Here is a 13643-nt window from a genome sequence, read left to right on the forward strand (position 1 = left end):
AACGAATATTTATTTTGACACAAAGTAGGTGGAAATGAATTATACGATTTTAATCTCGATAAAAATGTAGTAAAATCTGAATGTACTGGATACGAATTATTTCTTACTAAATAAACCAATGAAGGAAAATCGTTAGAAAACTTCTGTAAATTCATGGTTTTTAATAAAACAAAAAATAATTGGTTGAAAAAAAAAATCGAATCAATAAGATAATTTACTGAAAAAAAATTACACGACTTGATTGTACAACAGTTGCATAGTAACTGACTAAATGTTAATATCTTGTCTGTCAAATTAAAGATCGCTTTGAATTTTTTTTATAAAATTACAGGGAGATTGGTTGTACTGTTAGGCATAGATTCCTGGTTAAACTTTTTTCATCTCCCCGTAAAAAGTGACTCAGAACCGCCAACCATACATATTAGAATTTTTAGCTATACGGTGATCTTTTATAGGTTGAATTTTTTTCACCTCAAATTACTACTATAAAATTGTATATTATATTTAATATTTGTTGTAAAATACTGTTAACTGATTAAAAATAAATAAACAAAATTATAATAATAAGAAAAATATTTGGATTTATTTCTGAAAATGATATTAAAAATCGCTTTGAATTTTTTTTATAAAATTACCGGGATATTGGTTCTACTGTTAGGCATAGATTCCTGGTTAAACTTTTTTCATCTCCCCGTAAAAAGTGACTCAGAACCGCCAACCATACATTTTAGAATTTTTAGCTATACGGTGATCTTTTATCGGTTGAATTTTTTTCACCTCAAATTACTACTATGAAATTGTATATTATATTTAATATTTGTTGTAAAATACTGTTAACTGATTAAAAATAAATAAACAAAATGATAATAATAAGAAAAATATTTGTATTTATTTCTGAAAATGATATTAAAAATCGTTTAGAATTTTTTCTATAAAATTACAGGGAGATTTGTTTCACTGTTAGGCATACATTCCTGGTTAAACTTTTTTCATCTCCCCGTAAAAAGTGACTGAATGTCACCGAGTGACCCCGAATGTGCTGCAAGGCGGACTTTCCGCCTTGAATTTTTTTCATCTCCCCGTAAAAAGTGACTCAGAACCGCCAACCATACATATTAGAATTTTTAGCTATACGGTAATCGAATGTGCTACAAGGCAGACTTTCCTTCTTGAATTTTTTTCATCTCCCCGTAAAAAGTGCCTCAGAACCGCCAACCATACATATTAGAATATTTAGCTATATGGTAATCGAATGTGCTGCAAGGGGGACTTTCCGCCTTGAACTTTTTTCATCTCCCCGTAAAAAGTGCCTCAGAACCGCCAAATTACTACTACTTGGTGAAATTACCAGATCGTTTTGTGATGGAATGTCAAAAAAACAGTACTGTGAAAGAAGTTTAAATATTCTAATGAATAAAGATGTAACTTTGCCTGAAGTATATGTACGACTAGATATCGCGCATTTTATAAAAATGGTATGTCGATGGAAATGTCTGCGAATAGGTCCAATAAAAGAATTTTTTGTCCGTGCTATAATATTATTAATGCAGTGTTTCCGAGAAACATGTTTGTGATTCTTGTAATGTGACAAAATCATTTAACAGTGTGTTGGTCATTCTCAAGGTGGAAGACCGGAATAATATTAAAACTCATGGGTTCAAGAAACTTCAAGATGCAATGAAGAACTATTCTAATACTAAGTTTGATACATGTAGAACATGCAAAGAGGGAAAAATAATTTATAAAGATTTAAATGATCATCTACGAATAGAAACAGTTTTCATCATTTCAATCAAAGTCTTACACTGGAGTTCCTGTATCAGATATTCCCACTGAACTTCTACTTGCTGATAAAAGGTATTACATTTGCTTATTTATAATTAAATATAAATAGATACTATACATATTCAGAAAAATACAATGTGAGGATTAAGTATGATGAATTTAATGATAGTGTAATATTAAAGTATGTGTATTGATAGTAGTTGAGAGAAAAATGTTTGTTAAGATGGGTAATAAAAAAATGAACGCAGATATTAATATTTACTTTTTTTTTTTACTTATACTTTTAAATATTATTTTTACATAGGTACTGCCTATTGGCCGTTATAAGTTTTGTTGGTGAGAATGATTCAACTGACTCTGTTGGGCATTACGTAACACATGCAAAAAGATCCAGAGGTTACTGGGATATACATAATGATCTTTCTAAAGAAGTAATGAGATATCGTGATCCAGAAAAAAAGTTTATCACGCCACACCAAATAATTTTTAATTTAAGTGAAAATTAAAATAATATATTATACTGTTTTCCTTTTTATTAATTTTCAGTATTTTGACAAAAGTAAAAATATAATTTTATTTGTTTAATTTTTTTTATATAAAATTAGAAAGTTCCTAATTGCTTGTATTATAATATTAATTCAAATATTCAATATATAACTGAATTTGATTTTATACTTTAATTTGTGTGTATGCTTGTCAAAAATATTTTAAACCTTAATATTAAAAACGGTTACTATTCATGGTTACCTGTTATCCGTTTGGAAGCGGTTTTAATTCTTCGAGATTACTGGTTACCACTTCAGAAATCGTTTTTTTTATTTATGTTTTTTGGAACATTTTAGTTTTTACTTTAATTTACAAAAATCATTATCCACCTTATAAAATTTTTCAGGGCAAGCTCAATAAAATATGATAAATACCTTTATAGCTATATATATTATCATTTGAGGCTGTGAAAAATTGAAATTGAAATGAAATTACCCATGACTATTGATTAAAAAATAGTTCATGGAAAAGTGTTAACCAACATATATTACAGTATAATAAAATAAATAATAATCATATACGATATAGAAATCTTTGCTTAGTATTTATGATTCATGCTTATTACTTATTATCACGGCTTATTATTTTACATAGAATACTATCTTTAATCGTACTTATTATATTGGAAAAAATAATAAATTAAAAAAAAATATAAATTTTAAAATAACATTATTTTTTTTGATATTTCCAGTTCAGTTAAATTGACTGGTTTTGAAAAAAAGGTTACTGCTACACGTTACCCTTTAATTGTATTTGGAAGATACCGATAATCACTTTCAAAAATTATAACTTACACGCCAGGAAGCGGATAGCTGTCTCAAATTTACCGTAAATTTTAGTAAATTTTGTAAATTTAGATAATTTTGGTATGTTACCATAGGGACACTCTCAGAAACTCCTCTCTGCCGCATTTCCATGAACTTATAATTATGGTAACATTTATTTTTTTTATTTACTGGATACTAAGGTGTTCAATTAGTGGCGGTCGTTGTTTTTAAAATTTTGGTAAAAAAATAATTGGTTAATTTACCGAGCTTACATCTCTACAAATTTGGTCTTGTTAAACGTTTTCCGATAAAAACCTGGATTTTATGAAAATAATCAAAAAAATTACAACTTTTAAAATAATTTTATATACAGATATTAATACCTATTGTTGAAGGTAGAAAACTTAATTTTACTGAATTATGGATTTACAATTTAATTATTACCAGACCAAGTCAGCTAGGGCTTCAAACCATTATCAAAAATGTCGATACCAGTAACCTATCGTTAGCGGTAAGCCCATTACCAGTACTATATTGAACATTACAAGTTACTGATCAACCGGTAACCGCTTCAAAAAATGTCGGTTTTATGTATCTAAAATAAATTAAACATATTAATGTTCATAAGTAACGGCAGTCGGTACTTGGCTAATACATATTATGTTATTATAATGTTTCATGTTAACTGAAAAATCGTCACGGAAACGGTAACCGATAACCAGGTATAATAATGTGTTTGAAATAAAATTAACCGATTTTGGAAAATTTAACCCTGAAACAGGTATTTAAATGTATACAACTTACAATTTGTTCTAAGTAATTTGGTAAGAGTGGGGGGCTGGTGTGAAGATAGCCCCCCTACTAAGTTTATTTCGGGTACAACTCTGCTCCGAGTAACTTACAAATTCCAAAAACCCACTTACATTTACTTACAAATTAGGATACACAACTTAAAATTTGTCCGGTGTAATTTGGTAAGAGTGGGGGGCTGGTGTGAAGATAGCCCTCCAAGTTAATTTCAGCAATAAATTCGAACTGATAAACTTACAAATACAAAAATTAAACTTACAATTACTTACAAATTGAGCTTTTGAACTTACAATTTGTCCGGTGTAATGTTGATAAAATGGGGGGGGGGGCTATTGTGAAGTTGGCCCCCCCAAGTTAATCTTGGCAATAACTTCGAGCTGTTATACTTACAAATTCGAAAAGTCAACTTACAATTACTTACAAATTGAGCTTTTGAACTTACAATTATCTTGTTTTTATAAAAACATAATGTGGGGCCCAACCTCACAGACGTATAAAACATTTTTACTGTTTTTATTCCAAGGTATTATTGAAGGCACAATTGATTCCGTATTTCCGTATCATTAGTATCATGGATGAAATAAACATTTTATCCATGATTATTTACCTTTTACATAAGTTTATTATTGCTGACATAATAAGGGCTAAACGCGCAGTCCATCTATATTATGTCTATACCTACTAACAGTATTTTATTTTAATTATAATAAACATTTTTTTTAAATAACAATATATTAATTATGGTAATTATCGAGATAATTATGGTAGGTATGAGTGTATGACTTAAACAAAAATAAAACAAGCACCCAAGTTACCTAACTTAGGTTTTAAAAAAAAAAAACTTGAATTTAATTAAAAGTGTTACTTTTTTTTTACATCAACACTCCCAGGAAATTCATAAATAAATTTTCTATTGCACTGTATAAGTTTTGGTTCTGGTAGAATAGCTAAAATCATATCTATGGTAACACTCGATAAGTCATTTTCTTTTATATAAAATTGGGTTTTCTAATAATTTTCTTTTTGTAAGCCCTGTACAAGTATACACCCATCTTGATTTTCATCCATACGGTTCACACACATATGTATGAAAATTTGGTTTTTTTTCTATTAACACCAATAGATTCTGAATAAATTCAGATTAGCACCGTTAACCTTTGAGATACGACGGTATGCGTTTTTAGATTCTTCATTCGTTCCCTAAATTGGAATGACTATTAGGACTCCACAACCAGAGCCCTGTTCAGTTTGCAATAAACCTCATTGACTATAGGTATATGTGTCTGAGCACTGTTCTAAATTTAAAGGTAAGAACGAAGAAGACTTTAAAATAATATTGAACTTGGGTTTTAATGGTCGGAAACACTTTTATTAAATTCAAACAAACATAAAAAAAATACTTAGCGAATTCAGATCGCCTAGTCCGAACAATGATCGACGTTTCACACGTCCGATCGTCGTATCTGCGTTCTCGCCGAATCACTCAGCGGCGACGGGACTGCCCTTGCCTGCGCGTACGGCGGTGTTATAAAGTAAAATAGTTTTTGCTGCCTCAGCACATCTTGCTTCATTGACCTAAATTAATATCTAAATTGCTAAGTTGATTTCTACGTGTTATATGTTTACATTAAATAATAGTGTTGGCCAACGATATAATTTTCAATATCGAAGCATATTAAAAATTTAAAACATTAAAAGTATAGAATGCATATTATATTATGAGTGTATTTAAAGTATATTAAAAGTATAGAATACATATTGTTTTAATATTATATTATGAATGTAAATTAATTATTAATTAACAATTATATATTATTTTGTATAAACTGAAAAGTATCCAATGTATTTAATCAAAAAATTTCTTCTTCGAGCAGTTTTTCCATCAATGTTTCAGAACTTGAGTTCGATTTGAAATATGAATTCAAAAATAACAGTTGATTGAGTCGTTCAGGAGATAATCTATTTCTTTTCTTGGAAATGATTGTTCCAGCTTCGCTAAATAACCGTTCACAGGGAACACTAGTGGCCACTATACTTGAGTATTTTTTGGCTAGTAATGATACAGCTGAGTATTTAGATTCGTTTTCTTTCCACCAATTTAAAGGATCTTGATCGTAGGGAACTTTGATTTTCAAATTTTTATACTCTTCAAGTTGTTTCATCGTAGGACTTTGAGTTACCGAATAATCGTCTTCGTCATCATCATCGCTATCTATCATTAATGATCGTAATTTCTTACGAGGAGGAGAGTGTGTTTCAAAATGTTCTTCATTTTCTAATATTGATTCAGAGATTAATTCTTCTTCATTTTCTATTTCTGGATCAGTAATTAATTCTTTCAGCTCATTTTCAAGTTGTTTCCAAACAGTTACTTTTTCTTTTTCAGATAGAAATTTTAACTCTCGAAATCTAGGGTCTAATGCTGATGATTTTGCTAATATTAAACCCATCATTTCTCTTCGATATTTTAAGTCATCTAAAATTAGTTTTTTTACCGTAGTTAAAAAATTAGTGTCTATTTCACTAACTTTTAACGTATTTAAAAGACTTTTAATCAATCGGTGTGCTATTGACGCGGTTGTGTAGTTTTCTCCACCTAATACTTCTGTAACAATTTTAAACGGTTCAAGTAATTTCAATAAATCTTTCATATTTTTAAATTCAACAGAAGATATGAACCATTTATCTATTTTTTTGTATTTAGAAATAATATTATTAGTTGAATTTTTACATTTTAAGACACTATCAATCATGTCACATGTCGAATTCCAACGAGTAACGCAGTCTTGAACTAGTTTATGTTTTTTTTCGTCACACTTTTCTTGTTCATTTTCAAGTTCATTTTGTGCAGAGGCACTTCTATTAAAATGTCCAACTATTTTTCTCAGTTTATTAATTATTTCTTTTACCATATCATTTTGGAGCCCTGCGTGTACGTAAACACCACTTTTCTAAATAATGACAAGTTACACCCAAATAACTATGATTTGCCAGTGACGTCCAAAAATCAATTGTTATACAAACATGTGAAATATTTTTTAAGAAACATTTTAAATTTTCTCTTTCATTTAGTGCAGTCTGTTCAACAAGTCTTGTTATTGTTTGTTTACAAGGAACAGAATACTCAGGTACGGCTATTTCCATAAATTCAAGAAAACCTTCCCCTTCTATAATACTCAGAGGTCTTAAATCTTTAATAACAAATTTCACTAGGCTTTTTGTTAGTCGTATTTCCACTATAACCAACAGCACATTTGCACTTTTTACAAAAAAACTTGATTTTTATTTAATATAATCCCCTTTTCATTAACTTTAAAACCAAAATGTTGCCATATATCACTTCTAGCACCAGACAACGGTACTAATTTAAAGTTTTCACTCATTTTATTTGTATAAATAATAAAATTAATAACGAACGTAATAATTACGAAAATAATTACGACGTCTCACCGCAAGTTAACAACCGATACTGAATTTAGATTAAATTGTTTGGTGTGGTGGTTATTTCTTTGGAACATATTAATATCGCCTCGTATCATAATCTACGTTTTTATCTTTATTATATCTGACAGATATTTTATACTGTTTACTCAGTTTAGTGTTTAATCATCCGTAAAACCGCAAAATTCCGAGCCCCGATTAATCACACCGATATTGCGATATTTTCGATAATTATTTTTAGATATCGATATCGAAATTATTGAAAAAATACCCACGATATCGATATCGTATCGAATTATCGATATCGTTGGCTAACACTATTAAATAATATTACAGTGACGACTAACCTAACCATCAACTTTTAAATTTATTACCAATTTTAATTCAAAATACCTAGGTAAACTATTTAAAAAAATTAATTTGACTTAAATAGGTATCACTTTTTTTATTTCTTTACTACATAAATCATAAATGTATAAATTGAGGAATAACATTTCTTAGGTTAATCATAACATTAAACAGAGTACAACAAAGCATTAAATATATAAATAACAGTTAAATTTTTATAGTATCTTAGTTACTTATGAGCATTTTCAGTCTTGAAAGTAATATAAATTATTTCAGTTGCAAATACTTAACTGGTAGAAAGCAATAGATAAATAACATAATAAACTTAATAGGTACCTTCCTAATAATTTAAACAAAACATAATAAAAAGAATCATAATAATAAATTAAGATATAACTTAATCTTAATGTATAGGTAATGTAGGTAATAAGAGTAATTTTCAGTCTTCAAATTATTTAAGTCTTCTTTTTTCAGATTCTTATATTCTTTAATTATTCTTAAACCATCAGATCTTTTAATTTTAAATAGATAGTTGCCAACTAAGTCAATAGGTCCATAAAAAATAAATCTATTTTCAACAGTATAAATATCTTCTTTTCTTAGCCATATATAATTATCAAGATCTTTTTTCATAAATTTAATTTTTGTTTTGTTTTCATCCCAAAAATCAATAACACGTACTAAGTACCAAGTATCTTCATAATAAATTGCATAGTAACTTTCAAGTTAAATATTAATTTATAAGTTTTTTTTCATCAATATATTTATCATCACCTTCAATTTTTAACTCAGAACCAGATGAGCTAATATATTCTCCATTTTTAAACATTTTTTTAGCTGGAATATTATTGTCTTCTTTAAAGAGTGAACTATCATCAGACTCATCTTCTATCGGATCTTCATACTTTGATTTATTTTTTTTCATTGGTATTTTTTTACCTCTTTTTACATTACCTAAATCATTTTCAATGTCAGAGCCGAGGTCAGAGTTTTCCGAGGAGTTTTCATTCGATGACAAAAGTAAATTAGGCTCGAAATTAGGTAATTTTGAAGGAGATTTATGTATATTTAAATCCTGTTTTTTTGTTTTTTAATTATCTTGTTTTGAATGAGACTGTTGCTTCGATCTTATACTTCTTTTAAGTTTTGCTTGTGGATTTTGGTCGGTAACATTCATAAAACGACGAAGACGATCGTTGCTCACTCTATGAATTTTATTATCAAGCAACTAACAGAAACTTGACTTTTTTATGATCATTTGTTTTTTATTATTTAACGTAATACGTGTAAACTCAGTATCTGAGTTTTGTTCATCTGTTTGAGTAACAGTTATTGCATTTAAAAACTGTTCACAACCAGAATAATCTTTTAAATTTAAAAAATCACCAAAGTTTCCAAACTTGGATATTTCACATAAATCTTTACAAGTGTCTTCTGATATTACGTCAACTGTTGAAGAGTCATTTAAATTTATGTCGGTAGTTGGTGTGACATTATGGTAGTCATCCTGATATTCATTGTCATATTTATTGCCTTGTATTGATGATTGATAATTATCTATATTAGCATCTTTATGTCTCGACAAAAAATTGAGGCTCTTTAAAGGATTCCGTAAACAATGAGATACCTAAAAATTAAAATTAAAAACATTAAAGGTGGGAACAGACTATTGTCACGTCACGTGAGCTCACGTGCTGTCACGTGTTATCACGTCACGAGAAAAAAGTGTGGGATATGGATTTATACAGTATTTTAATGTATCAGCGCCACACTTATGTCACCTCACGCGTATCACGTCACATTTCCTAGCTCACGCGTGATAGCACGTTTTTATTTTCTAACATCACACACATTTTCAACTCACGTGTCATCACGCATTTGGAAAAATATATATAAAATATTAAAATTTAAATTTCATTTACCTACTTTAATTAATTAATGTTAAAATGGATGAACTTTTAATCGAAAAAGTTCGTGAACATAACGCTTTATATGACCATGGTTCCACCGATTATAGGGACCAACAAATAAGACAGAATGCATGGGAAGAAATCGGAAAGGAGCTTAAAATAACAGGTAATTAAATTATTATTTTTACTATTATTTTAGATTCTGAACAAAGAAAACAATGTTTTGAATTTACTAAGATGATTTGTTTTATTTGTAAAAAAAAAATAGCAATAGCATTTATTATGCTATTAGATTATTTTTATTTAGGAAAAATTCACAGTCCGCTCATAAACGCGATAACCAAATAACTAAAATAGATATATCGTACCTTCTAGTAGTTCAACTATTATGTGGTTATCGTTCTACTAATATTTATATTTACGTTTTATATTAACAATATTAATAACTTTCACTTATCAGTAGACACAAATTTTTATACGTATTTTTTCTAATATAAAAATCTTCAAATACAAACTACAATACAATATATTCAAAACTTTTCATTTTATTTAAATTTTAAAATTAATAAATAAACAAAGTCGTTTATTAATATGCATATATAAAATTTATAATAAAAATATTAGTCGTAAGAATTAAACTAAGTATGTATTCTTCCTTTTCTAACACTATCGACTTGCCATACTACACTACCAGCATCAGAATTGAAATAATCTTTAAATGCGTCTCGAATTTGAGTTGCTTCTCGAGTGCTATTTCTTCGTAGAGCATCTATATTTAAAAAAGCATTTTCTGGAACTTGATTTAATTCTAAGTCGGGTTCAAACTCATTGTCTGTGCACAACATATTATGTAAACAGCAAGATGCGAGAACTATTTTATCAACGAATTCTGGTTGTACTTCAATGTGACCTCGGAAACATCTCCATCTTGCAGCTAGAATTCCAAAAGCATTTTCAACGACACGTCGTGCCCGTGATAATCTATAATTAAATATTTTATTAGGTTCATTGTCTCCTAAACTATTTCTGCTGTATGGACGCAGCAAATACGGTTTTAATGGAAACGCTTCATCTCCGACAAAGACATATGGTAACGGATCTCCATTTTCTAATAAAGGATTAGGTTTCGGTATATTGAGTGTATTGTTGTGCAACTTTTTACCAATAATTGAGTTGGAAAAAATTCCTCCGTCACTGTTCCTTCCGTACGATCCGACATCAATTGTAATGAACTTGTAGTCTGCATCTACTATCGCTAATAGAACAATAGAGTGACTTCCCTTGTAATTGTAATACGTGGATCCGGCATTAATAGGGCACTGTATATTGATGTGCTTACCGTCTATAGCCCCTATACAGTTTGGAAAATGCCACATGGTTTTATATCTTTCAGCAACTTTTTTCCACATTTCCTCTGTGGGTTCTGGCATAACAAGTGGCCCTAAATTGTCCCATATTGCCTCACAAACTTCTTTAACTATTTCTCTTACTGTACTGAAACCCATTCTGTAATTGAAACCAATACTCTTAAAGGAGTTTCCTGACGCTAAAAATCTAAAATAAAAAAAAATTTTAATGTTAATTTCCTTTTTATAGGGAATATTGCTAAACAAAAATGGGAAAATTTAAGGAGATGTTTCTGCAATGCTCGGAACAGACGCAGAGAAGAAACAAAAAGTGGCATGGCTTCCAAAAAGAAGTCTGTGTGGAAATACGAACCACAAATGTCATTTATTATACCATATTTAGAAAGTAGAAAGTAAAAATTAAATTATTAAATTATTATTTTATATCTTATTTTATTTCTAATGTTTTTTTTATTTAATTAAAGGACGCATAGTAACTTAAACGATTCTCAGACATCTGCAAATTTGATCAGTGAGCCAGATGATTTGTCAGAGGGGTCTGAAGAAGAAAATATACAGTCCGAACAAGTACAGAAACACAGAGAAACGCAAAATGAACAAAATATTTAAGATAATCAAGATGAGGCAACATTCAGCAATGCTGCTGCAGATGAAACATATGACGAAGACATAAAACGTAACAAAAAACAAAAACAAAAAACTAACAATCCAGCACAACAGCTGGTTGAAATTCTAAAAGAAAATTCTATTCGTAGAAAACGTCAGTATGAAGAAAAGTGTATCAGCCAAGGACATAAAATAACTAACCCATTTGAAAATCTGGATGATATGGACATGTTTTTCCTGAGTATGTCAAGAATGACAAAACAATTACCAAAATTTGAACAGGCTCAAATTAAACTTGCATTAAGTAACTCAGTATTATCTGCTGAACTAAAGTGTAATCGAGAACCAAGTTCTTCAGTTATTTATCCCAGTTATTCTACACAACAACTATATGTTTCAACTCATTCTCCGGCACCTAGTATGAGTAGCTTGCAGACAATGCAATCAGTTTCAAATCAATCTTCAGCACTTAGTACGAGTAGTTTACATGCAATGCTATCGCCTATAGACTCGCCCAACAATTATTCTTTAACTACTGAACAAAATTATCAAAGATCAGTGGAGCAACATTTTCCAGCACAAGACCAGACTCCTACCAGACCAACATTACTTCAAATGATCCCACACAGCATAGATATATTTAATAAAAGCTTATTAAAAATTAAATATTAAATATTGAAATAAAAAATATTTAATCAACTTTTAAAATTATTTAAATAAATATTTATTAAAGCTTAATTAAATTTTAAATTTCATTGCTTGAACCCTTTTGTAATATTGAATCAATTTTAAAAATTAAGCTTTATTTTAAATTGCTTTTCAATACCTGAACAATATTATATTTTAATATTGCATTAAACTTGTTTTCTTATATAAGTTATATATTTATATATTTTAGTATACAGAAAATATAATATTATATATTATAAATACATAATATTATAATACTATAACTTATAAGATAATATCAAAATATTAATATATAGATATTTTGACAATGGAAAACTACAGGAATACACAATTTTATAAATACACAATTATTATGTTTATTCTATCCCTGCAACCTGTAGGTACTCATAATGATGCTTATAAATAGTACAATAAAATTATCATAAATAAAATGATAATTAACATTTTAAATATTTTCATTAATTTTATCACATCTTTTAACACTAAATGGGGCTTGTGCTAAATGGTATTTCAAACGTTCCTCCATTTCATTTTGGTCGACGTTCTTCACTTTGGTTTGATTTTTAACAGCATCTAAAATAAAATACAAATTTTTGTAATTTAAGTTAAAATTAAAGCTAATTGATTATATTCTATTCAAGTAATAGAAACGTATAGTCGGCAGTGACCAGTTTTTGTAGGGCCGCAATCAGGCAACAGTCGTTCCCCCCCTCCCCAGACAATAATTATCTGTTGATAATTTGACATTAAAATGCAAATTGCATAATGTATTTGAAAATCATAATATATTCTGTTGGTATATGTTAGAAACACTACCTATTCCAATAGATAATTTTTCAATGCTTACATATTAATTGTTACTTTATAAGTTACCTTTATCAGTAGCTTTTTGAGATGGTGACCAACCACTCAATGTAACATGTGATTTATCAACATTATAAGACTTCACATATGATGAAGTGGGTTGACTATAATAGTTACATTTCTCAGTATTAACTTCAGGGATAAGTACAGACTTTTGAGACACATCATCAAGACCAATATCATTTTCTATAAATTATTTATCAAGCATAATAATATTATTATAGTACTAAAATTTATTTTGGTAATTAAAATGCATATTGCGTATTCCTATATATCATATTGCTTGCAAATCATATTCTATTCTATTGATATATACGTTAGAACACTATCTATTTCAATACCTTATACAAATTAAATATATATTATTATTATATTTACCTGAAAAAACAGGGCAATTAATTGATGGTTTTAGTTTTTTCGTTTTAGCTGGTTTAACATCATCTTCATCAATATCTGAAATATACATTGCTTTTTTAGCCTTTGCTTGAGCAACTGTTAAGGATTCTAAA

General features: G+C 28.7%; 2 protein-coding genes across 2 annotated transcripts in view; both read right to left on the reverse strand.

Moving 5' to 3' along the window:
* The window catches only part of LOC100572588, a 35552-nt gene that overhangs the window by 17336 nt on the left and 4573 nt on the right, over nt 1-13643 (reverse strand). The window lies entirely within an intron of this gene.
* LOC103308361 (protein ALP1-like) lies at nt 10246-11112 on the reverse strand. The gene has a single exon (XM_008181602.1). The coding sequence runs from the start codon at nt 11110-11112 to the stop codon at nt 10246-10248; it is 867 nt and encodes a 288-aa protein (XP_008179824.1).

Source organism: Acyrthosiphon pisum, unplaced genomic scaffold (genome assembly GCF_005508785.2).
Source record: "Acyrthosiphon pisum isolate AL4f unplaced genomic scaffold, pea_aphid_22Mar2018_4r6ur Scaffold_21430;HRSCAF=23974, whole genome shotgun sequence".
Taxonomy (NCBI): Eukaryota; Metazoa; Arthropoda; class Insecta; order Hemiptera; family Aphididae; genus Acyrthosiphon; species Acyrthosiphon pisum.